General features: G+C 39.6%; 1 protein-coding gene across 1 annotated transcript; it reads left to right on the forward strand.

Moving 5' to 3' along the window:
* On the forward strand, nt 1-24,891 carry usp47 (ubiquitin specific peptidase 47). Its single transcript, XM_086071117.1, has 28 exons — nt 1-283; nt 7,070-7,264; nt 8,253-8,375; nt 9,514-9,667; nt 9,750-9,846; nt 10,646-10,791; nt 10,888-10,967; nt 12,005-12,154; nt 12,262-12,357; nt 12,458-12,610; nt 12,779-12,937; nt 14,142-14,273; nt 14,370-14,446; nt 14,562-14,617; nt 15,807-15,919; nt 16,035-16,136; nt 16,202-16,409; nt 16,773-16,888; nt 17,611-17,730; nt 17,873-18,680; nt 20,100-20,275; nt 20,352-20,432; nt 20,509-20,624; nt 20,690-20,808; nt 22,202-22,332; nt 22,429-22,476; nt 22,571-22,701; nt 23,788-24,891. The coding sequence occupies exons 1-28, from the start codon at nt 239-241 to the stop codon at nt 23,960-23,962; spliced, it is 4,107 nt and encodes a 1,368-aa protein (XP_085927243.1). The 5' UTR covers nt 1-238; the 3' UTR covers nt 23,963-24,891.
* Nucleotides 24,892-25,220: the final 329 nt, after the last annotated feature.

Genomic DNA, 25,220 nt, shown 5'->3' on the forward strand with positions numbered 1-25,220 from the left:
CTCTCGCGCAGGAGCACAACGGCCATTTTTCTCAACAACACTGCTGCTGCTTTGGGGAGTGGAAAGGCGCTTCATACCACTTTGATAAGCCTACAACAAGTTTGGACAAGTGTGACTAGGCTCTACAGGCTTCGTAAAAGTCAAAACAAGAGGACGCGAACCATGCTGCCGCCGACGCGTGCAAAGTTATTTCGCTGACATCCTTATCCGGGTTTGGCTTGTCTAAAGTGTCGCACAAATGGAAATGGTGCCTAGCGAGGAGAACCAGTTCGTTTCCAAAGAGGTGAGTCGATCCGATCCAAGACCAAACACCTTGCACAATTAAGCTGTCATCCTTACTTTACGTCGAGAATGCAAAAATAAATGCGTGGGATGTCAACACTTTAGGTGTTAAAAAAAGAAGCTTGGCTGTTGTTTAGAGGCTAACTTAGCTGCTAGCCTCTAAACATGACTTGGACGGCCTATCGTGCCTAACTAACATTGACGTTAGCGACACTACATTGACGACAAAGTGAGCGCTTGTAAATAAACTGGAGCTTTAGTGTCAATTCAATGGCTAACATGCGAATTGAACCGTGTAATAGCAGCGACTTTTGGAGATGACACGATATTTTCAAATACTATTTAGTCATTTTACTAGTAGCGGCGTCTTGCTGGCTAGCACGTCGTCTGCTAAGTCCAAACATTGGCAACATTCTCTACTTTGCTAATCTATTATTAGATACGGTCAATCTAAATGAAAGAAGTGCAAATCTGTACTTCAGAATCGTTTTTTGTTATGTTGCGGCTTGTGTCAAATGTAGAAGAAAAAATCTTTCGGGCAAATTAACACCAGTAAAATATGAAACGTCATCTTTATGCATTTTGCATAATCGAGCGAGCCTGTATGTTTAGTCAATTGTGATCTGTCCCTCCAGAGGTGGGATTGAGTAGCATACTGTTAGTTTTGAATAATTTGACTCAGGTAAAACTAAAAAGTAGTCCTCCGTATAATTACGTGAGTAACAGAAGAACAACAGTCTATAGCTTAAAAAGAAGAAGCTATATTTAGGAGACAGTATTAGCAGTCCTAGTATGTGCTGTGTGGTTTTTAAATCAGAGCGTGAATGTCAAATCCACAAATACAAAATGTCCAACTTCCGATTTTGCCCAACACAATCACTTTACGGCAATGTATAATTTGTCTTGACCGGCAATTTTCCTGCTCAAGCTATTTGTTGTGAAGGGCTCTGATTGGTCAATCTAAGGACCAAGCTCTGGACATGGTTCCCCTAATAACTTCACACACTTCTGTGTCTTTTCACAAAATGTTCATTTTCTTTTGCCACCTAAGACCTAGTGATGGCAAAATCGAAACTGTGTTTTGGTACGTGCTGGAACCCAGGCGGAATTTGGGATTTGAATCACGTTCCTAAATCTGTCTCAGAATCAGGATGTCACGTGACAGTTGCCTTTTGCGTTACGCCTCCAAACGTCACATTGTTTCAGCAAGGACCTTTTCTAAAATTAAATTAAATCCGACCATTGCACTATATTTAAATGTCTTAAATCTGAAATAAATCCAACCTAAGTATACTTCGTATGTAAAGTTGCCCTGCATGATAAAATGTCAACATCCTCTTGAACGCTTTGAACGTGGCGGTTGGTTTAATGGTAACGCACCCGCACAATGCGTTGAGAAATCCAGGTAACCCGGGTTAAATTCTCAAAGTGTCATGTTTTGGCAGGTCATTCTTTTTACTCTCTAATACTTTCTGTCAAAACTTGATGCCCTGTCGCAAAAAAAAAAAAGCCTTTGAAATGTAGTTTTTGATTAAATGTGATAGCGCTGGGGGTTTCATCAAAGCATTTAAGTCATGTTGAAAGGCAAAAATAAAAGCAAACCAAGTATCAGCAACAAAAAGCGCAGGATTAGAAAACGTGACCCCGCTCTTTCAGGCTGACCGCCTTAACTCGTTTGCTCCCAAAAACGTACAGATGTGTTCCATTTAAAATGTTTTAAGTGTCCAAAAGACATATTTATACACTTTTAAAAAACTTTTTTAAACTTCTTAGGCTTTGATGCAGCCTCTCAACGGCAAAGAACAGTTGAAGAAATGGTAGTTATTACACAAACAGCCAGCAGGTGGCAGCAAAAGAGATCAACCAGGGGCCATGTTGCAAAAAAGCTCATTACTCACATTTCTAAATAGATTTGTGAATAATGATGAAACTTAGCTGTATTCTAATGCTAATTGCTGCAAAACAGAAACAGATAGAAATATACTTTTTTTCCTGATGAAAGAAGAGTCTCTAATATTTATTTTGGTAGGTTCCATGTTTTATAGCAATAGAACACAATATTCTGTGGGCCTTGCAAATTCAGTCAAAATCCAGTAAAACAGCCGGGAGTGAAGGGGGTTGCTCCTGTGAAAATGGCTGGGAGTGAATGAGTTAATAACCAATGCCATTATGCCCTGGGATCGTACACATTCACTGGCTGAGAATTTGTGCTTGTAGTTCTCGCAGGTTTCACGGCAAAATGGTGCTAGGTGGTGAGTCGCTGGTCATGGCAAAAATATCCACTTCAATCACTTTTATCACAGCAATAATGAATTACAGTCATCGCTCGCCATAGTGTAGTTTACATTTTGCAGTGCAGTACAGTTACTCCATTACAAGTCTCCGTAAACACCATTAGCTAATTGAATATAGCCTACCACTGCTAGTTAGAACAAATTGTAATCCGTAATAGTTTCAAGGTTGTTTGGATTGAGGGAGGAGGGAAAACAAACAACAGCGATAACAAAATACTGATGACAAATACTTTTGACACACCTGGTTGCCTCGACTGACATCTCACTGAACATCGGAGTGGCCAAAGCTGCATTTAAACTTCTCTGACAAGTACAATTGATAAAAAAATCAAATTAAATTGTAACAGAGTAAATGTAGCTGGTTATTACTAGTGGTCTTTCTGCAGAAAGGAGGAAGTGGATGCCCACAGCATCAAAGGACTTCCTGCCTCCATCTCCCTCCTCTGCGCATTTATTCACGTTTAGAAGTCGGAACAAAAGCGGTACTGAACTCACAAGGATGAAGCATTTCAATTGCAGCAAATCGTAAAGTGCTCATGTGATAACTTATTATACACATTTTCCAACAATTGCCATTTGTACATCAATGCCTTCAGTTGAAAATCTAAAAAAAAATGATCACCCGCAGTTTTGAAATTTTCTGCGATGTTACAGAACAAACCGGCGGTAACTGTATTGTAATATGTGTTTGTGCATTTCCTGCACTGTCATTCTAAATGTTGCACTGTTTTTGCATCCTAAAGGGATGGAAATTTGGATAGAATGTAAAAAAAAAATGATATTCATCAATTGACAGATTAATCAATTATTAAAGTAATCATATCATTAGCGAGTAGCTCTTAAATAAAATAAAAAAGTTCAGCTCACGCATGTAGTAAATTAACCCGTCTGATTATTAATACATTCAAAAGGATAACACATCACACATCAATAAATTGAAACCACTAATGAAATGTTTAACATTATGGCAGCAAACCAGTTGGCGGCTAGTAAAAAGCTAATCTAGCAGTTTCTATCCTTACTGGGGGCTCCTTCTTATCAACCAGCCCACAGATGTGACTCAAATGCACAATACAGAAGATGCAAATCAAAGTCCTTTGTTGATGATCAATACCTGCTCTGGTTGAGAGTCCTATCAAGCCGACAGTCATGGGAACAAACACGGGAAGTCGAAACCAACCAACCAACCAAAATAAGTACTGTAGGGCTGCCTGAGCGAATTAGAAAAACCACTTAAGGTTGTCACTGTAGTTAGCTAAACAAGGTATGGCAATATTTAATTTGATGATTTGTGTGTGTGTGTTTAAAAAAAAAAATCTTATCCCAATTTGGAAACATGATACCTGTCTGATGCAATTTAAGTAGCTGTAGCATGATGTTATAACAAATAGAACACGACCAGACAATTTCAATGTCGTGTAACTACCCGGCTCACCCTGTGTTGACATTTTCACTTTCACTTTTAAATGATTTGTTTTACGGGTTCTTTCATTGCCATCGTTGGATATTTTAGTGTTAAGTTACTTCCTATTAACATTGACAAAAGTCAAATAGAATATGTCCATGCAAAAGAATGCTTCTGCTGTTTTAACATTTTGCTGCAATTTATCAATTTGCCTTTATTGCTGTCTGCTAATATTATCTTTATTACCCTTTAAATGAGGTATAGCTATAATACAAAAAAATAAAAAAGTTGTGCTGCGTCGCTGAGTGTGTGTGTGTAATGTTGTCACCCAGTGATTATATCCATGGTAAAAATAACCTTTAATCTCATAATACACTCGTGTGTTGTTGTCAGCTGCAGCTCCTTTATATAACATGACGAGCTCCTTTATAGAACATGACACTCGCATTTTGCTACGATTACAATACGCAAATCATGAAAAGCATGAATGTCACTCCCGTTACTGTTTTAACAAACCACTATTTTTTTTCAAGCACAAGTCTGGTATGCACCAATCGGATTTCACATGATTTGTTTATATAAGTCTCTGTCCCATATTATTAGGGTATGTTTTGGAGTTGCAGACAGAGTCTTTTTGATGAGATGAAGAGGATTTCCCAGGTAGCAGTGTCTTGCAATTGTGTGCAGTGCAGTGAGCTTAGCATGTTGGTAGCTAGCTGCATGTGGTCGCATGAGGACCGTACAGTTTTCAATTAGGACTTGGAGATTTAAGTACATTAAAAGACCAATTCTATAGTTGTAGTATACTACGACAATATTACTTATAAAATATAAAATATAATTAAATGGGGGCAAATGTTTTGAGACAGTAGGACTGAAATTATTAATCGAAGTACTCGAATAAGTTAATTACGAAAAAAGTTTAAGAAAAATCTATGCCTTGATGCTTTGCAGTTTTCCCACACAAACAAATCTTTTTTTGGGGGGGGGGGTATGGTTTATTGAAAATAAACACATTACAAGTATAAAATACAAGTTGAAGTAAAAAAAAAAAAATAGGAAGAAAGAGCAGGAATTTGTCAATGATATCACAGTTTTTGTTAAACTATAAGTACTGATATTTATTGTCCAAATAACTTTTCATCCATTTACAGTATATGCTAAACCTCTGATGCCATAGCTCTCTAATTTATTCATTAATATAGAATGATCAATGGTATCAAATGCTTTATTTTTTAGATCTAAAAAAAATCCCAACAGTGATTTTTTAAAATTATCTATGTTGGTAGATATTGCTTCTACAAGTTCCATGACTGCCATTGAGATGGTCCGTTTTTCTCTAAACCCATATTGATTTTCGCTTAAAAGCTTAAGTTTCTTAATAAAATTGTCCAGTCTGTATGAAAATAATTTGTCTAAAATTTTGAGAGCTGTGGCAGCAGTGATATTGGTCTATAATTAGTGAATATGTGTTTTTCTCCATTTGTATGAATAGGAATGACTTTTGCTATTTTCATTTTTGATGGAAATATACCGGCTTTAAATGACAAATTACTTATACCGGTATATGTGAAAGGTTGCACAACATATTCGCTCAATTGGCAAAAAGTTTTGAGATCTGGGTAACATTACACACATAATTAAATTTGGACAAAACGTTGGAACTAGAACAGTGATTGAGTCGGCATAGATGAGCTTTTTGCATGTCACCTGTCAGTTGTAATTTACCGTATTTACAATGTTTCCTGCATAAGTAGGTACATATTGGTCTCTATATTCCACCCATGTGTGCCATCTTCATCCTACTGTGTGAGCAAACAGTATGCTGACGAATGTTGTGCCATGTGCATCATGATGACATCACTTCCTTGCTTGTCCACGCTAGTCTAAGATGAAGAGGGCTGGTACCTGGTAGCCAAACTATTTCTCCCACTTTTTAAACAAAGCCTCACATTTGCATCTTGCCCAGTTAGTAGTTAGGAAATGTAAAACGAATGGATTATGTGAAGTTTTCAAATGGTGACATTTTTGTACTTCTGCCAAGTGGATTTTGACACCCTTAGTGTATGTGCGCGTGCACGTGTGTTTCCTGTTCTCTCGAGTTCCTTGGTTAATTAGTTTCCAGTAAACTTAGTGAATCTGGCTGCAAAAGGCCAATGATAAATATTTTCAAATGTTCATGCTGTATCTAACCAGGGGCGTCAAACTCATTTTTGTCGCGTGCCACTTTGTAGTTGGGGCTTTCCTCAGAGGTCCGTTATGACGCTGTAACCAAATAAATGTTTTATCATCTCATTGGTATTACTACTTTTTCCTGGACTCCGTCCAGCTGCAGTTACAGTAAGGAAGAAACAACAGAATAGAAAGAGATACAATTAAAGTTAAATAAGAAGTGCAGCAATAAGAAATCTTCACAACAAATTGATGAATTACTGGTTTTGAAATAAGCAGGCAAGGATAATTGACTTATTTGTTGAAGTTACTGTAAAATGGGTAACAAAAAATTATTTTGTGAAATCTCAACGTTATTTATTATACATGACAATTTCTAATTTTGGTACAAATTTTAGCCCGGGCCCCGCTCTTTGGGTTAAATGTAACCCAAGATTAAAAATGACACTTTTCGTCCACCTTCTGTCATTTTTCATCTACCAGGAAGTTATGATTTCTTTTTTTCATTGTGTCTTCATCATTCATCATGATTTAATGTAATCTAGATTTACATGTAGAGTCTGGTTCTTGAAACATGACAATAATAAACAACATTTTAGACCTTCAGAAAACATCAGCAACCTCAAATAACAAGCAAACAGGGAGGGGGGGGCTCTGTCCTCTCCATGCCAAGGACTCATTTGAATCTGACTGAAAAACCTGCTGCATGTTTTTTCAAAAATGTCACTCAACTCGTATTAAGTAGGTTTGCTCTGTAACACGGCATGTCGGGAGGGCGTCTTCTGACTCATGTTGAACAAGCTTTGCGCAATCAATGAAGTTCAAACTTTTGCCATCGTTTAACAGACTAAACACAGGAAGTGACATATTGGCCAAGCAGTCACGATGACTGTCTTCCCATCGTCTTGTATTTCAGATCCAAAAAGCCGCTGAGGAGCCCCGGGTGCTGTGTATAATCCAGGACATCACCTGCGCCAAGACGGTCAACGAGAGGTTGACCTTCAACCTGCCAGCATCCACCGCCCTGTCCAAACTCTATGAAGATGTTGCACACAAAGCGGGATATGTCAACGGCTCTTTTGAACTCGCCTGGGGAAACACACAAGACATGGTTGGAAAATTCTACTAACTACACACGATAAAAAATTATTCATTTGTGGTACAAGTCCAATGTTTAAAAGTTTATTTACAGTTTACATCGTTTCATGACATATGATTTCCCTTAAGGCTGTGCTTTACCTGAACTTTGGTTAGGCTGATAGTAGTGCAGTGTTTTGAAACTCACGCGTTGTCTAAAGGTTTGATTAAGTAGTGGATTTGGACATACCATTGTTCACTTGTACAAAGTAAACATAGTGTAGAAGTTTTTGCCAAATGTGATTGCTCGTATTTGCTGATGTTAAATAATATAGAGGGAGGGCAGTATGTGCTTTTTTGTGTACATACTGGCCCCTTTTCTTAAAGAAGCCCAAGCTAATCCTGCTGCTGACCCAGGCCAACGCCTAGGTTCTGTGCCTGTTGTTATCTCATTGAGTAGGTCAGTGGATTAAGCTACGGTATGGTTCCACTCTCTGCTTGCTCATTATTAGCATCACTATCAGGAAGAAAGCGTGCGTGTAAGCTACAAGCTGTTTTACTTAATTTATATACTGTACACATTAATGCTGAGAATTTTCCCAAAATAATTTCAGTGGAAATTTTTTCAATTTAATTTGGGTTTACAAAAGGTCCTGACTCCCAACATACAGTTTGAGGTTATAAACAGCATGTATGGATTTCATTTGTGCATTGACATTATAATGTCATCACGCAGCACAGGAAGACATGCTCACTGACTTCAGTACGAATATTTTTGATCTCAATGTCTTGGGCAATCATCCGTCAGTATTCAAGGTGCAAGCTATTGATGGTTATATAAGAGCAGCTGCTTGCTGCTTTGATATGCTGCACATGTGATTTGATAGTCGACTAATCCACCTTTTGGCATTGGAATAAGACAAATTTAAACTAAACTGAGGATCTCCTGCTTTGGAAAGTAAAAAAAAAAATACTACAAGACTAATACCTGATTAATTTTCTCCTTTTGTACATCTATCTAGACACCCCTAGAGCACAGCGGAGAGGTGTCGCTTCTGGATTCTGGGTTTGAGCCTGGTGGTAAGAGGAATTTTCTTCAGCTAACCGACAAAGATGGAGAACAACCACAGGTTGCTTTGGTTTCGGTAAGTGGTGCACAGATAATTAAATGAAATGCTTTTCTTCAGTTTGTTAGTGAGTGTCATGCTAGGTTCAGACCGAACAATCACATCATCTTGCGTGTTTTTGTTCACAGGGGATCTATTAGGGGTGTGCCCAAAAATCGATTCTCATTTAGTACGATTCAGAATCGATTTTAAATGTCCCAAAATCGATTTTAGTTAAATTATTTTATACTATCTTGCCTTTGTCTGTGTGTGCCTCTATTTGGAGCGCTGTTCATGTTGTACCCAATTTGGCCACTGAGGGGCAGTGTGGTTCCACGCGGTCTAATACACTGTTAAGTTGTAGTCACATTATAGAGTAGAAGGAAAAAGTCACGATCAATTTATTCCAATAAAAGTTTTATTTATTTTTTTGTGTAGAGCCGTTCTTTTGTCAGACTGGAGTAGATCATTACAACGAATCGAATTGTGAGACATTCAAAGATTCCCACTCCTAGTATCTATACTGGTGTTGCTTCGAGAAGAGGAGGTGCCACTCCTTCTCTTCCAATAGAGGGGGAAAAACGTTTGACATTACTCATAAGTCTGGTGACCGGTGGTTGTGTTGACTGCTAAATGCTATCTTGTTTGATAGTTCAACAGCTGTAAAAAAGAAAACACTCGCCAGATTTGCTTTATTTCAACCCTGCTCCATTCGTGCTCTGTCCCGGAAAAATGAACGAAGGAGCAACATTTTTGCTTCATCCACACCTCCTGGCACGCAACCCCGCCTGACTGCATGAACGGCATTGACTATAAATGGAAACGCACCGCCAGAAACGCTCAGCTCACGTTCGGTCTGACCGCAGCACAAAGGTTAGACTCAGGAACAATGGAAATTTGCCATGTGTCCTCATGAGTCTCGAATGACTCTATTCTAGTGTGATGGGTACATCAGGTAAGACGAGAGGTGAACAACGTAATGCGACCATCATGCCTAGTGTTTACGGTACAAACCTGTGGGGCTAATGTTGTGATCAATGTTTGCGTCAGTGCATCAGGTTCACGTTCAAATGTTACAAGTTTGGCAGTATGTTTATAGGATAACTAACATGAGATTGTGTTTTTACTTACTACAAAAACTTGCCATTTTTTCCTCACTGTATGTCCATGCATTCAGGATGAGTCAGGAGCAGCAGATAGCAGTGGACTGGATGATAGCTCCCAGGAGCGATTCATTGGGCCCCTGCCCAGAGACGGCACCATTGGCTGCAGCGGTGATTGTAGCAGCCCCTCTTACTCATACACCTCCATTCTCAACAAATCTGAGACGGGTGAGGCGTTGTCACCTGTAAAATGTGTGATGTTTTGTACAACCTCAGCTATCTTCTTAGTTTGCTCTCTCCATCACGCTAGGTTACGTGGGTTTGGTCAACCAAGCAATGACCTGCTATTTGAACAGTCTTCTACAAACACTGTTCATGACCCCGGAGTTCAGAAATGCGCTGTACAAGTAAGTCAAGACGGTTCCACTTTGACCCACAATAGGTGAAAAGCCGTAATATAGAGAGATTGTATTATTTTTTTTTATATAATATAGCACAAACTTTTTAAATACATTGTACACATATTTGAACACAAAAAAGCATAACATATAAATAATAATCTACACATTGACTGTGTGCCTTTAGGAGGTGGGGTCTCTTAACTCATTCACTCCCAGCCATTTTTACTAAAGCAACCCCCTTCGCTCCCGGCTGGTTTACTGGATTTTGACAGATTGTGCAAGGCCCACAGAATAATGTGTTTTATTGCTATAAAGGCATGGAACCTATCAAAAGAAAGATTAGTCTTTTTTCATCGGGATTTTTTTTTTGAAATATTAATATAATTTTAATTAATTAATTTAATTATCTGTTTCTGTTTTGCAGCAATTAGCATTAGAATATAGATAAGTTTCATCATCATTCACAAAACTGGAGAAAAGAGCCTTTTTGCAACATGGCCCTGGTTGAGTGCTTATACTCTGCCTACATCTGCTGGTCGTTTTTGTATTAACTACCATTGCTTTAAGCGTTCTCTTCAGTCAGAGGCTGTATCAAAGCCTTCTGTGTGCTCTAGCATAAAAAAAAGCCATACAAATGTATAAATACGTTTTTGGGACTATGGCAATATTTAAAATGGAGCGTGTTTATAGATTTTTGGGAGCAAATGAGTTAAGGAGGCTTGAATCAGGGATTTCTATTAAAGCTGTGGAATACTGTATTCAAAACCATATGTAGAGTTTGCTTTTGCAATTGTTGCCTATTCAGCTGGGAGTTTGAGGACTCAGAAGAGGACCCAGTCACGAGCATTCCCTACCAGCTGCAAAGACTGTTCATTCTTCTCCAGACAAGTAAGAAACGTGCCATAGAGACCACCGATGTGACGCGAAGTTTTGGATGGGACAGTAGTGAAGGTAAATGTTTCATACTCTTCCATGGCTGGAATAATTTTGTTTGAGGAGGAAACATCACATGTCAGGGTATTAATCTTTTTTTTATGTTTATCCCAGCTTGGCAACAACATGATGTGCAAGAACTTTGCAGGGTCATGTTTGATGCCCTGGAGCAAAAGTGGAAGCAAACAGAACAGGTGGGAGAAAGCACAAACAGAAAATCAGCCCCACATCACAACAAAACAAAAGGCTTTTTGTGAGAAAAGGGAAATTACCAGTAGGGTTTGACACTATTTTTTTTTTAAAAAGATTACCGACGGCAAGATTGCACACACATTTAGGTCTGTGTCTGTGCAGACCACATGGCTGCACATGAGACAAATAAGCTTGTGATTGCCTATCATTAAACATAATTCCACTTACTTAATAAATATCCCGTGGGAGATGTGTTTATTTTTTCCACGAGCCATTCCTCTATCCGTGTTGAGATGAAATATGAAGATGTTCTGTATGGTCTAGCTTGAAAGTAATTATACTGTAAACTCTTGTAAAGTCATCCTAGCCAAATGTCAGTCAGAAGCTTTAAAAATGGTAAATAACAGAATATGTACAAAAAGGTGACTGAAGAATTCAGACCTCTGCCAGTACTTATTACTTAGAATTTTAATAGCTAAAAAGAGGTTTATTGTAATACCGAATGAATACATGATCTTGTGGTGGAATGTGCATTTTCGATCAAATCCAGTTTTAACTCATTGCTGCTTCTCTTCTCACCCTGCAGTCAATGCAGATTTAGAATGAGACATAGATAGATACTCACACAAGAAATATGACTTTACAGTATGTTCTCTCAATGTTTGGATTCTCTTGAAAGTTACATGGAATACTGTACATCATAAGAATTTAGGCTTGACTTTGGACTCAAACCAGAGATATTACCACCTCTTACCGTGATAGGAGCTTAAATTGCATTTAGATATTCTGTCTGGTTAAAGAATCTTTCCAAAATTGGCACCTCAGTGAAAGCAAAAATGGCATGCTGACATGTCACAACACTACAGGCTTCATGGAAATGTCAAAGAGCTGCCTCTGTATGACTGTTCCTGTCATGGGCCAAACAAATGGCGTTAAGAATATGTGAAATGTCAGTGGCTTTTCATCATGACTTTCTCTGCGATTTGGATTTTTACCATGAATCATGTCAATGAAGGCCTGGCTGCATTCCTTTCTTCAGGCTGACTTGATCAACCAGCTGTACCAGGGGAAGCTCAAGGATTACGTCCGCTGTCTGGAGTGTGGCTATGAGAGCTGGAGGATTGATACTTACCTGGATATCCCTCTTGTAATAAGACCCTTTGGGGCCAGTCAGGCATATGGCAGTGTGGTACGTTTTCCTCTACATTCATTATTTTTTTCTCATTTCACATAATGGTGTCATGGGAGTGCTAATTAGAATACAATTTAAACCTGAAATTAATTTTGGTGCTGCAGGAGGAGGCATTGCAGGCGTTCATCCAGCCGGAAACTCTAGATGGGCCCAACCAGTACTTCTGCGAACGCTGCAAAAAGAAATGTGATGCCCGGAAGGTGAGCTCACTATGAATGAGTTTGCACAATCTGTATGCAGAATGTAGAGGAGGCCTTCTGAGAATTGAGTTATTCTTCAAATCCACCTCTTTCGTTACAGGGTTTCAGGTTTCTGCATTTTCCCTACCTGCTGACGTTGCAGCTGAAGCGATTTGATTTTGACTATACCACTATGCATCGCATCAAGCTCAATGACAGCATGACTTTCCCTGAGGAACTTGACATGACTCCATTCATTGATGTGGAGGACGAGGTGAGAGCAGTAGTGGTAGGAACGTGTAAGCTGAGGATTTACAGGCCGTAACCTACATTTTAACAAGTGCAGATTTTTCATGTCAATCTTCAGTATAGTTGCGCGCATGTCCATTTTTTCCATAACAAAAATCCTTTCTATTGTGTTTTGTTTAAATGGCATCTGTAGAAGTCCCCTCAGACTGAAAGCTGTACTGACAGTGGAGCAGAAAATGAAGGCAGTTGCCACAGTGACCAGCTGAGCAATGATTTCTCCACTGATGATTGTGTGGATGAGGGCATTTGCCTGGACAGCACTGGCAGTGGAGAGAGAGTCTTGAAGCCAAAGGTATTTGCTTCACAGATTTGAATTGTTGTAGGAAATGTAGTCAGTGCAATTGAATTAAAATTTTCATTTGAAATGTTTTGCTTTTAACAAATTCAATTTGTATTAGGGATGCACTGATAACACTTTTTCAAAGAAGAACATCGCGGCAAAGCTGAATATAGTAATATAGTTATTTTCTCGCAGAGTGGAAAGAAAATGTTGGAGTATTCAGACAGTCAGTCTTTCTTTATATGTTGCTGTGCCATTTGTGTTCAAATATTAGTTATTTAAAGGGAAAGTCAAAGACATTCTTCACAATAATACAGTATGTTCTATGCAACCCGAATATTTTCTTTGTAGAATTTGAATTAAGCAGCAAAATCCACCGTTTTTTATCCATCACAGGGGGCGGACATTTTGCCACTTGTTGTTGACTGAAAATTACATCACGTTGCCTTAGGGCTCAGCTTGCAAATGCCACATGACCAAACTTCAAAAACAGGTGAGCTGTGAGTGGTTGCTACCAGCCTTGAGCAATTGTGATGTCATTTTTAGTCGACAGCAGGTAGCAAAACGGCTGTCCCCTGAGATGGATAAAAGTGTGGGGATTTTGCTGCTTAATTCATATTGCACACACGTAATATTAATCAGAATGCCGTGACACAATTGAGGGCACCTTAAACATAATGTTGTCAAGAAAAATTCTAATTTCCGCTTTAAAGGTTTATACTGTGACATTGATGCCATTTGTTTTAGCCAGTTGTTAGTGTTTTGCATTGTGTTAGCGTTAAGCTAGCAGATTTTGCAAGAGTAAGCTATGTGATTGCTTTAAGATACAAGTGTAATTCTTTTATTAGGCAGTTTTACAGTAAACTTGAACTGGGAGTGTCAATATGCAGCTTGAAGCAAGCACACATTGAAACTGCACACCATGCGATCAGGGAAGACAAAATAGTTTAGTTTAGTATATGATGGCTGATGCTGGTAGTAGCAGGTGTTGCTGCATTTTTAATAGATCAGCACATTAATAGAATTTATCATTACACAAATTAGATCCCTAAGGGATAATTACATGGTGGGATGTGTTTAATAGTTTTGTTCTACAAAAGTAAAAAGCAAGAAGGATTTCCCCTCCGCCCCCCCCCCTTTTTCATACTTTGTCAATGCAGTCATTATTGCTCGTTGCTTTAGTCTGAGCAAAAACATTTTCCAACAATTTTGTCAGAGTTTGCCGAGCTTTGAGCTGTTCTCCGTCATGGTCCATTCGGGAAGTGCCGCAGGCGGGCACTACTATGCCTGCATCAAATCCTTCTCTGATGGCCAGTGGTACAGTTTTAATGATCAGCATGTAAGCAAGGTCAGTATCAACCACTGTTCCCAGTATTAAAACGAGAACTTTATTATCAAAAGTGTCTCCTGGTTGATGTGTTTTCTTTTCTTTTATTTTTAATAGATCACCCAGGAGGACATCAGAAAGACCTATGGGGGGTCCTCAGGGAGTAGAGGATATTATTCCAGTGCCTTTGCCAGGTTGATGTTGTAGATTGTCTCTACTTGACAGTTTTTTTTTTTTACCTTTTGAAGACCTATACATTAACTGAATATGATTTTCTTGCTAATGTGTATGTTTTTTTCCCTCCAACAGCTCCACAAATGCTTATATGCTGATTTATAGATTGAAAGATCCCTCAAGGAATGCAAGTAAGAAATCTATTAATTTATAAACACAAATTTGTGTTACCAGTGCAATGACTGTAGCTTTTTCTTGACCCACTGTTAATCATTTCCATGCAGAGTAACTGTATCAATGATTTATTTGTAAGGAACCCTCCCAAGCTGTTATAGGCACATTCAATTACCAGGCTTGAAGCAAAGTTAAATGCTACGTATATCATTAAATGAGATGTCATAGGGAAGCAATTAGAGCCGAATGATTAATATCACAATGTGATAAAAAAAGGTAAATAAATACCCGAATAATGAATGCAACGGTGATAAAATGATTGCGTTATTATAACGTATGCAATAACACAGTGTCTGACTATTGCGAAAGAGTAGCACATCTGACAGGCTCAACTTGTCACACAACTCATTATGATCCCATACACGAGATACTAGCGTGTCAGGTAAAAGGAGAAATGCAAACTCGTTTCAAGCTAAATCATATGGTGCAGTCTACAGGCAGGCTATCAAAGTGAAAGTGACGTAAGAAGTCCACTCATTATTCAGTCCATATGAAAAGAAAAGAAAACGGCAAATAACTGATTTAGTTACTTCTGCACTTTCACAAGAGCACTGAGGTAAGGTGGCTGTAGGATGTGTCTGGTAGAGGGGCACGTGTGACAAACTGATTTGTACGTGGCACAACATATTTGCTGTGGACATATGATAGCGCCACTGGGGCATATCAAAAGATTGAACTATTACTCAGCTTCTCAAGCATGCTTACCGGTAATTGATTTAATTTCAGAAAAAAATGCATCCATAAAGTACCGGTATATTAGCTTAAAATGTAGCTGTCATGTTGAACGTTTAAAATACAATTGTATTTGTTTAAAGTCATGCTACTATTTTGTCAATAAATCATTGTGTTGTAAAGAACAAACCAGGATAAACACTACAAATATATATTTTTTAATCATAATTAAAATCAGAGCCACAATAAAAAAAAACAAAAATCATAAGTAGATTTTCCCTACTTGTTAAAACCTGGAATTATTGTTTCAGCTGCTCTTTTTCTGACACTTGAGACTTAGTTTCTAAACTCTTGAATGAAGCTTCCAGCCTATAACTTGTAGCACTTGTCTTAAATGCATTAACTGAAATACAGTGTTTGTGTACTGTCTCCATTGCCTTTGAATCAATACTATACATGTCTCCTGTCTGGAAGAGTATTTAGCTGTGGATGACTTCCCAAAGCACATAAAGAGTTTGGTTCAGAAGGAGAAAGAGTCTGAAGAGCAGGAGAAGAGACAAAGAGAGATTGAGCGCAACACTTGCAAGGTAAACAAATGGATCCACTGGCTTGATTCAATATCTGCTCTTCTGCCTGGATATCAATCCAGTGATGCACTGCTTCTGCATTTGTTTTATCGATCGCTCTTATTCATTACTTTAGATCAAGCTTTTCTGCATGCACCCTTCCAAGATGATGGTGGAGAGCAAGCTGGAAGTGCACAAGGACAAAACTCTTCTGGAAGCAACAGAAATGGCCTACAAGGTTTGTTTGTTTACAGTCCTTCAACTGGACAAAGGTGGTCAACTTTGTCATGTATTGTATTTCAGCTAATGGAGCTGGAGGAAACGGTCCCTTTGGACTGCTGTCGCCTGGTGAAGTATGATGAGTTTCACGAATACCTCGAGCGCTCCTACGAGGGCGAGGACGATACACCCATGGGCCTTCTGCTCGGAGGTGTCAAGTCCTCTTACATGTTCGACTTGCTGCTGGAGACCCGCCGGCCAGAGCAAGCATTCCTGCCTTACAAACCTGGAGGTGAGGAGCCTGCTACACTTAAAATTGTACAAGTTTTACCCCAAAACATCCTGGTTGCATTTCCCTATTGTTGCTCAGTCCTGACCCACTTTTATAGAGGATAAGAACAACAACAAAATAATTGTTTAAAAATGGCTCCTGGAAACCTATGCACTGATTTTTAAACATAACTACAATGCGCTACTTAATTTTCTTTTGTTCTGAATTGATATTCACTTCCACGTGACACTGTTTCAAACAACTTTGACATACCGCGAAAAGTTTATTGCACAGAATAAATGACCATGGCGTAGTATGTAATGAGAATTGCATTTCCTTGTCACGTGTTTCTATGTGTGGATGTGGTGCTTTTTTCCCCCACAGAGGTTATGGTGAAGGTTCATGTTGTGGATCTGAGAACCGAAACCATCGCCCCTCCCATCAGTGTTCGGGCTTACCTGAATCAGACCATCACTGAATTCAAGCAGCTTATTGCACAGGTTCACAGTCACTTTCCCCTCTCTGACTATTACTTCTGTCCTTTCCCTAATCAAAGATTCTAGTCTGGGGCTGAAATGATTAACTAGAGCAATTCGATCACCCAAAAAAATTCTACACTCTGGTAAAATTAGTTGGTGTGAAGGTAGCGAGCCACATAGAAAGAGTGCATAATAGGATATGGAAAGTTTGGGAGTATTTCACACTTACAAAAAAGAAGATAAAGTGCATTTTGTCTACTGAAATACTGACTGCACCACTAAAACACACAAGATATCGCTGCAAGCTAATTTAATATAGCTTACCATTGCTAATTCAAATGAATTGAGAACAAGTTGTCAACAATCGATACAGCTTCCGTTGCACTTTAGATAGCTGTTTTCAACAAATAGTAACAAAATAAACACATAAACACATGCATTTAACATGCAGACTGACGTAGCCAGTTAACAGCCAGCCGCTAACCTGAGTTCACAACAGTGAATTCTACACACTCACAGGCCAGGCCCCACCTTTTTAAAGTTACACACACACACACACACACTCAAATTCACAAATATTTATAGTGTAAAACATGAGGATTTTTTTTTTCTTCGAATAATCAATTGGATAATGGGTAGAATGGTTTATTTGATAAATGTTCAATAGCTGCAGCCGTAGCCATTTGTTCCCTTACACCAACCGGTTTCTGCGAGTTACATACTTCATCTGTGCTTACCTTCAGGCTACAGGGCTATCAACAGAAACAATGCGTGTGGTTCTGGAACGCTGCTACAATGACCTGCGGCTACTGTATGTTCCAAACAAAACACTGAAAGCCGAAGGTTTCTTCAGGAGTAACAAGGTCTGGATTTGCATTTTAATTATGGCTTATAAGATAATTTTATGTCATGTTATGTATTTTTGTTTGTTTGGTTTGAAAAAGGAATCTTAACACCTGTAAACATTGATTCCCTCCCTGTCTTCTACATTTTGTGTTCTGTTAGATTTTTGTGGAAAGTTCCGAGTCAACCGATCATCAGGTCGCGTTCACTGACTCGCTGCTGTGGAAGCTTTTAGATCGCCACGGAAATACAATTCGACTGCTGGTCCTGCTACCTGAACAGTCCCCTGGCATTTTGGCCAGCAGAACTATTTGCCAAAAGGTTGGCAGTGACTCAGATGTGCCCTCTGAAGGGTCAAAAGGCAACAGGAAATCAGTAGAGGCTATCCTCGAGGAGAGCACGGAAAAGTTAAAGAACTTGTCTCTGCAGCAGCAGCAGCAGCAGCAGGGATCCAGCACCAGCGACAGCCAGAAAAGCTCAGACGCCAGCGACTTTGAACATATCGAATCCCCGAGCCAAGAGGCGGACTCCAACTCACCCTGTGTGGCCGCAGACAATCGAGATCTAGAAAACCGGCTCGGGGGCACGACTGTGTGCAGGGGCAGTGCCTCATCTGAGCCAGAAAACCACTTTGCCTGCGAGGAGCGCTCAGACTCTGAGGTAAACAATGACCGCAGCACCAGTTCAGTGGACAGCGACATCCTGAGCTCCAGTCACAGTAGTGACACGCTGTGCAATGCAGACAGTGGTCCCATCCAGCTGGCCAATGGCTTGGACTCACACAGCATCACTAGTAGCCGTCGCTCCAAAGCACACGAGGGCAAGAAAGAGACCTGGGACACTGCGGAGGAAGACTCTGGGACCGACAGCGAGTATGATGACAATGGGAAGATGAAATCGGAAGCTCAGTACTTGTACTTCAGGACAGAACCTTATTCCCAGGATGACTCTGCCTGCGATGCACAAAAATGTATGAACTTTCTATTCACAATGTAACTCAATGAATCTATTGTTTCTTATTTCTTCTCTATAGTAAATCTACAACTACAGTGTTCCCCCTCAGGTGATGGGGACGAGGTGGCAAAGCATTACTTTAGTATAAATGAAGCGCCTTAATTTATTTCAACATAGTTCTTTGGCACCAAGATGCCCCTGAAGAAATACATGAAGCACAAACATCTATGTTATGCCAACTACTCCTCTTTGATTTGATTCCATTTAGTTAATTAGAGCCTGTGTAATGTTGATGCCCAGTTGCTCATTCAGTCTGTGCATGCTTCATTGATAGGGCCACAGTTATTGTAAATGTGAAAACAAGTTTGGTGCTTTATCTGACGTCATTACTGAGGGCAAAATGGTAGTTCAGGATGAGCCTTTCTGTTTTATCTGTAGCCCAGTCCATTTGACACTGTTGAATTGTTTTGCTATCTTTATACCCCAGCAGTTATAAGTGAAGGCAACAATCTCAAAAGAAAGGAACTCAATTCCTATTGTGCCCTCTTACTGGAATGAGCTACACTACCTATAAGATGACATGAAAGACTGTCCAAACGCTATACATAATAATATTTTCATGTGTGAGCAGACATGGTATGCCAGAAGTCACTGCACTCTAAATTTTCTTCAGTTTTTCGTCTCAGATATCATTCAGATGTAGGTGAGGACTTCATCATTTGACAGCTTGGGTTTTGCAGTTTTTGTAAGCGCATCATTGGCTTGCCCTTGGTTACTCAATTGAGATTAGAGCAACGCTGCAAAATTGCCACCTGGCAAGAATTAGCTGCAGTTGAGGAGTGTCAGAAATGTCGATGTTACGGCTATATCGCGGGAGAGGGAGGTCCACTCAACCTAGTAACATTGCACACCAAACATCCATTTTCCACTTTGACTTGAAGCCTTTCACAACCTGATTGGTAAAGCTTTTTCACTCTCCAAAGAGCTGGATCAAACTTTTGTTGATGCTCAGACTTTCCTTCACTTTGCATCCTCGAGAAAGTTCAGTGTTTTCATCAGTGGTGGGAGTAACAAAGCTTCCACTGTGTGGTTTGTCAAGAGACATTTGAGATATTTGGCTATGGATAGCGTAAATTGTACTCCACTTTGGAGCTGTATGATGGTTCAAGCTTCTCCAATTTGTTCTGAACGTGCAGTTTGGTATAGAAAAACCTATTGCCAGGCAGCAATTTTACATCACTGCTTCAATGTCAATTGGTGAGCCAGTTATGCTTAAAAACACTGCCACGCCTAAACTGTCAAATACTGATGGCCTTGCCTTGCGTCTGCCTGAATGATACCTGAAATGGAAAAAACAACAACCTGAACAACACCTGTGTTTTGGCGATAAGAATAGCTCTGCCAGCATTGAATTGCTTCCTGTTTTGTTCCTCAGGTTTAGTGGTTCACGTGGACAAGAGGATAACATTGGCAGCATTCAAACACAATCTGGAGCCTTATGTCGGCGTCACTTCGGCCCAATTTAAAGTGTTTCGAGTTTACGCCAACAACCAGGAGTTTGAAAGCGTACGGCTCAACGAAACACTATCGTCATTCTCTGACGACAACAAGGTCAGGGTCCATTTTCAAAATTGATTGCACTCTGTTTCATTTGAGTTAGCACATTGCATGTCATTACATCCCGCAGATAACGATTCGGCTTGGGAGAGCCCTGAAAAAGGGTGAATACCGAGTAAAAGTGTATCAACTGCTAGTAAATGAACAAGAGGTGAGAGTGAGAGCTAAGAAAAAAACCTGTTGCAAGTGAGATGAGCTAATTGTTGTCTTTCCCGTGTGCTCTGTAGCCCTGCAAATTTCTAGTGGACACGGTGTTTGCAAAGGGCATGACTGTCAGACAGTCGAAGGAGGAGCTGCTTCCTCTCTTGAGAGAGCAGTGCAAGCTTGACCTCAGCATTGACCGGTAAGCCCACACATGAATGAGGAGATGTGCATGCACACCAAACAAATGTATTGTTTCATGCGCAGGGTACGTCTCAGGAAAAAGACATGGAAGAATCCGGGCACGGTATTTCTGGACTACCATGTTTATGAAGAAGACATCAGCATATCTTCCAACTGGGAGGTTTTCTTGGAAATCCTCAAAGGTAATTATTTCAGTAATTCATACAACTGAGCTTTGTGGCAAACCGCTCTTTCTTTGACAATTGCCCCATGTTTTTGTAGTTCAATTAAAAAGACAAATCTAATTCAGTATGTGTATGTGGAGCTTCAAAACTTGATACGGGGTCACAGTTTGTCCATTAAATGTTTAGTGTTCAATCAAATAGTGCGCTAGCGAAGAGCTGCCAAATGTAATTTTTTCCAGGACAGTTCATTTGAGTCACGCTCGGCCGACTCGTTCGACACTGTCGAGTCGACAGACATTTTGCCATCAGAAAGCAGTCAATGGAACAGGATGGGCAAAGTATGGCTCATGGGTCACGTACGGCCCTTTCTGTTTTTAAATCTGTCCCTTAAGTCCTTAAACATTTGTTACATTTATTGTGGCCCCCTTAATGCAACTTGGTTAACTAAAACACATTTAATGTTTTTACAACACATTTAGTCATTAAATAATTGTTTTTTTTAATCTATTTCAATAATGTATTTGTTAAATAAACAATTTTACATACTGAATCAAATTTGACAAATTATATATTGTATTAAATAAATGCCTGTTGATTTTGAGTTCATCATAATGTAAAAATGAGAATGGATTATTTTATTATTTAATTAAATTATTTTTTACATTAGGAAAATGTTTAACCTCATCTACAAATGACCTAGCCCTTATATAGTACTGAATGTACAATAAAAACAAAAAAAATCCATTATGGCCCTTGAGCATAAAAGTTTGCCCACCCGTGAAAGAGAAGGACTGTTAAAGCCAGCAGAATTACCCAAAAAACATGAATAAATTACAAGTTACAGGTAGTAACTAATCAGTTCATAGACACAATCCTTCAACATAATACTTTGAAGAGTATTCCAGTATTGTGAATGATTTCCCCACAATGCTGTGTTAGTTGTGTCCACTTTATGCCAGTTCAACCTGGGTCAATGTCTGCACTCTTAATGATTATTTTAGCTACATTTTAGTTATATGCATAACATGGTTAAAACACATTTCATACACAGAGCAACTCTATGCTTTACACAAGGAAAGACACCACCTATAAACACAGCAGTTAACATTAAGAGCAAAGCAGAGAAAACAAAAGTAGATTAAAAAAAAATATACAAAAATAACATACATTCACAATGTTAAAACATAAGACCGCAAATTTGAAAAAAACATTTAGAGTAAACAAATTTCCCAAAATAATTAAAAGGAAAAAAAATCTAAAATGTTTAAAAGACCTTCATCAAAGGTAGAGGGAAAAAGGTTTTGTAGACCCTGATGATGAACTCCAAAGCTAATGTGATCAATCTCAAGCTTGCACCCTAGTGTTGTTTGTTGGCTTTGCTGCCTGAAGTGCCTTTTGACCACTTTTTCAGAACACGAGACGATGAAGTCCATGTCACAGCTGGCCATCCTGACCCGGAGGTGGAGCCCGTCCACCATGAAGCTGGGATCCTTCCAGGAAGTGATTCTGGAGAGCAGTAATGTTGAGGAACTCAAGGAGAAGGTATTGTCTGCCCTGCTGCTAAATTCTGTTGATTGTGGTGAAACAATTACTTTAAGTTAAGAGTCCAACATAGCTTTTTCTTCTTTGTCATTGTAGCTCAGTGAAATTAGTGGTATCCATCTTGAAAATCTGGAGTTTGCAAAGGTTTGTGAGATGCTCCCTCCTAAATCCATAACCTTTTTTTTTTCCCGGTTAGTCTTTTTATCTTACCGAGGGTCCTTGCATGTGCTATGTGCAGGGTCGAGGAACGTTTCCCTGCGACATTTCTGTGCTGGAGATCCATCAGGATTTGGACTGGAACCCCAAGGTGTCGGCGTTAAACATGTGGCCCCTGTACATCTGTGATGATGGGGCCGTGGTCTTTTACAGGTAGGAGCTCTCATAACCCATGTGATCAAGCAAAGCACAAGCGTATTGGATCTTTTTTTCTACTATACGTATTATGTTTTCAAGCTCAACCATCAGTGTACACTTTTAATGAGATTTTTTATGTCCGGTCCTCAAGGGCCCCTATCCTGCATGTTTTAGATGTTTCCCTCATCCAGTACACCTGATTCAAATCGATTATCAGGCTTCTGCAGAGCCTGCTGATGAGCTGACCTTTTGAATCAGTTGTGGTGGAGAAGGGAAACATCTAATACATGCAGGATAAGGGGCCCTCGAGGACAGGAGTTGGTCACCCCTGTCAATCACTGTATTATCAACAAGCAAACAAAATGATAATGTAAAAACATTGCTGAATAACTCGTGTTAACAAAAAGTTAAGCTTTAGATGAATACTAATTTAATAAATTTTAGTACTCTAATTACAGGAACAGGTTGCAGTTTGATGCAAATTATTTTCTTGAGTACTTGCTAGCTCTGTTAGCTGCTATGCTAACTCCCGAAGGACAAACCTTGCTGTTTTTCTCCTATCTCGGCTATCCTCTCGTTAGCTGAACTGATTATAGTTAGTGGGTTGGGTGTATGTTAAGAGACACAACATATATTCTAAATAAAGCAAAACGTTAACAATTACGAGGCAGACCGTTCAACAAAATTGTTCCAAGAAAAACGGATTAAAAGTTTATTTTTAATATGTAAGATGGTCATTTAGGAATCACTAGGGATGTTAGACACTTTTTTCAAACCACTAGTAGCCTACTTCTGACACAAAATTTCTCCGCCCAAAAAATGACAGATCATTTTAAAGAAAGACCAATATATCCCAATATAGCATTTTTCCTTAAAATTACATGAATTTTTCTAATTTTGAGTTTCTGATTGTGAAACAGCCACAAGAGGGCTGTCACGAGTACTGATCCCTTGAAATAAGGCCCGGTATCGGAACTCGCCCATCCCTAATTTTCTCTCAGGATAACTTGGCATTTTCGTCATTAATTTTTTTGAATATATTTTTCCTCCCATTCGAGCACGACTTGCATGTGAGACCATCATTACTATGTTTGTGTGCAGGGATAGCACAGAGGAGCCAATGGAGCTATCAGAAGATGAGCGCAATGAACTCATGAAGAAGGAAAGCAGTCGCCTCCTCAAGACTGGACATCGGGTCAGCTACTCGCCACGGAAAGAGAAAGCCCTCAAGATCTACTTAGACGGGGGTCCGGCTAAAGATCCAGGGCAGGACTGAGTCCCGCAGCCTTCCTTGTGTGTCATTCGGATCTTCTGGATACTCTCTCTGGGACTCGGTGTGGGTAAGCGGACCGAAAAAGACTTGAACGTCAAGCGGCGGCGTGAGGTAGAAACGCTCTCACCCTCCGCTCTTGAGCCGGGAGCCCCATTGTGCACTGTTAGTTTGTGTCGTACTGTAAAGTTTAAAGGGAATTTGAAAAATTCTTCCTGACAGAAAATGAATCAAGCACCGTTTAGACAAATTGGGTGTTAAGCTCTGGAGATGTTCAAGGTTTGAACGCGTTCATGTCTCACCAGTCAGTCTCCCTCTACTTGTTCGGGTTACGTAGTCACAGCTCTGCTTTCTTTATTATCTTCCTTCCTTTGAATTCTGTCAAAGCGAGCACCAAAAATGAATCGTGTCGCAGATGCAAGCTTCCGCTTCTCACTGCATCCGAATACCTGCTCTGCATTTCGTCCGACTATGTTCTCCACTTGAGAAAATCAAGTAAAGATGATCATCATGACAACTGTCTTGTTTTTGTAAATTGTTTTCCTCTGATTATGATCATTCTTTTCAACACCCCACGCGTGCACCTCCCTGCTGTCTTTATTAACATTTTGTGGATTTATTTCCGTCTTGCTTATCCGTTCTCCCTTGTGTGCAACATACTGAGAGAAGATGGGAGCTCCCTCGTTGGGGTTTTTCGGCCGAGAGCGTGAGGTGGAGTTTGCGCTGAAACACACTGCTGCTTGATAGATGGACACCAGAGGCTGGAGAAAGTTCACCAGGCCAACTTTGTTTCGGCCTGCCAACTGTTCACTGTAGAAATGCCAATTTCTGATGTTTTTTTCCTCTGTTGTTTTTCTTTTGAGATTCAAATCCTGTGTGAAAATAGTTTGAGATGATTTTAGAATTGAATTAAAATGCTTTATTTCATAACCTCAGTTTTTGTTTTTCAAAATATGAAGACTTTTGACTTTGTCGGGTCTGCCGCACACCGAGCGACCCGGCCGAATGTGACTAGTGGTTTGGCTGCGATTCAAAATTTGAATCGCTGATAATAATAAAAAAGTGCTGCAATATCACATCGTCGCATGAGCTTTCGCAACCAAAATGCGTCCGTATTTGTACCTGAACTCTCATTAAGCTTTATTTCTGTTTGCTTATAAAAGATTGTGTAAAAACAGCTTCCTGTTCCAGGATTCTTAAATAAGACCTTCATTTAGAGCTCACCACAATTAAAATGAACATTTACACTGTTTCGAAAACTAAT

The sequence above is a fragment of the Leptonotus elevatus genome, chromosome 3 (genome assembly GCF_054856555.1).
Source record: "Leptonotus elevatus isolate MCC_2025b chromosome 3, RoL_Lele_1.0, whole genome shotgun sequence".
Taxonomy (NCBI): domain Eukaryota; kingdom Metazoa; phylum Chordata; class Actinopteri; order Syngnathiformes; family Syngnathidae; genus Leptonotus; species Leptonotus elevatus.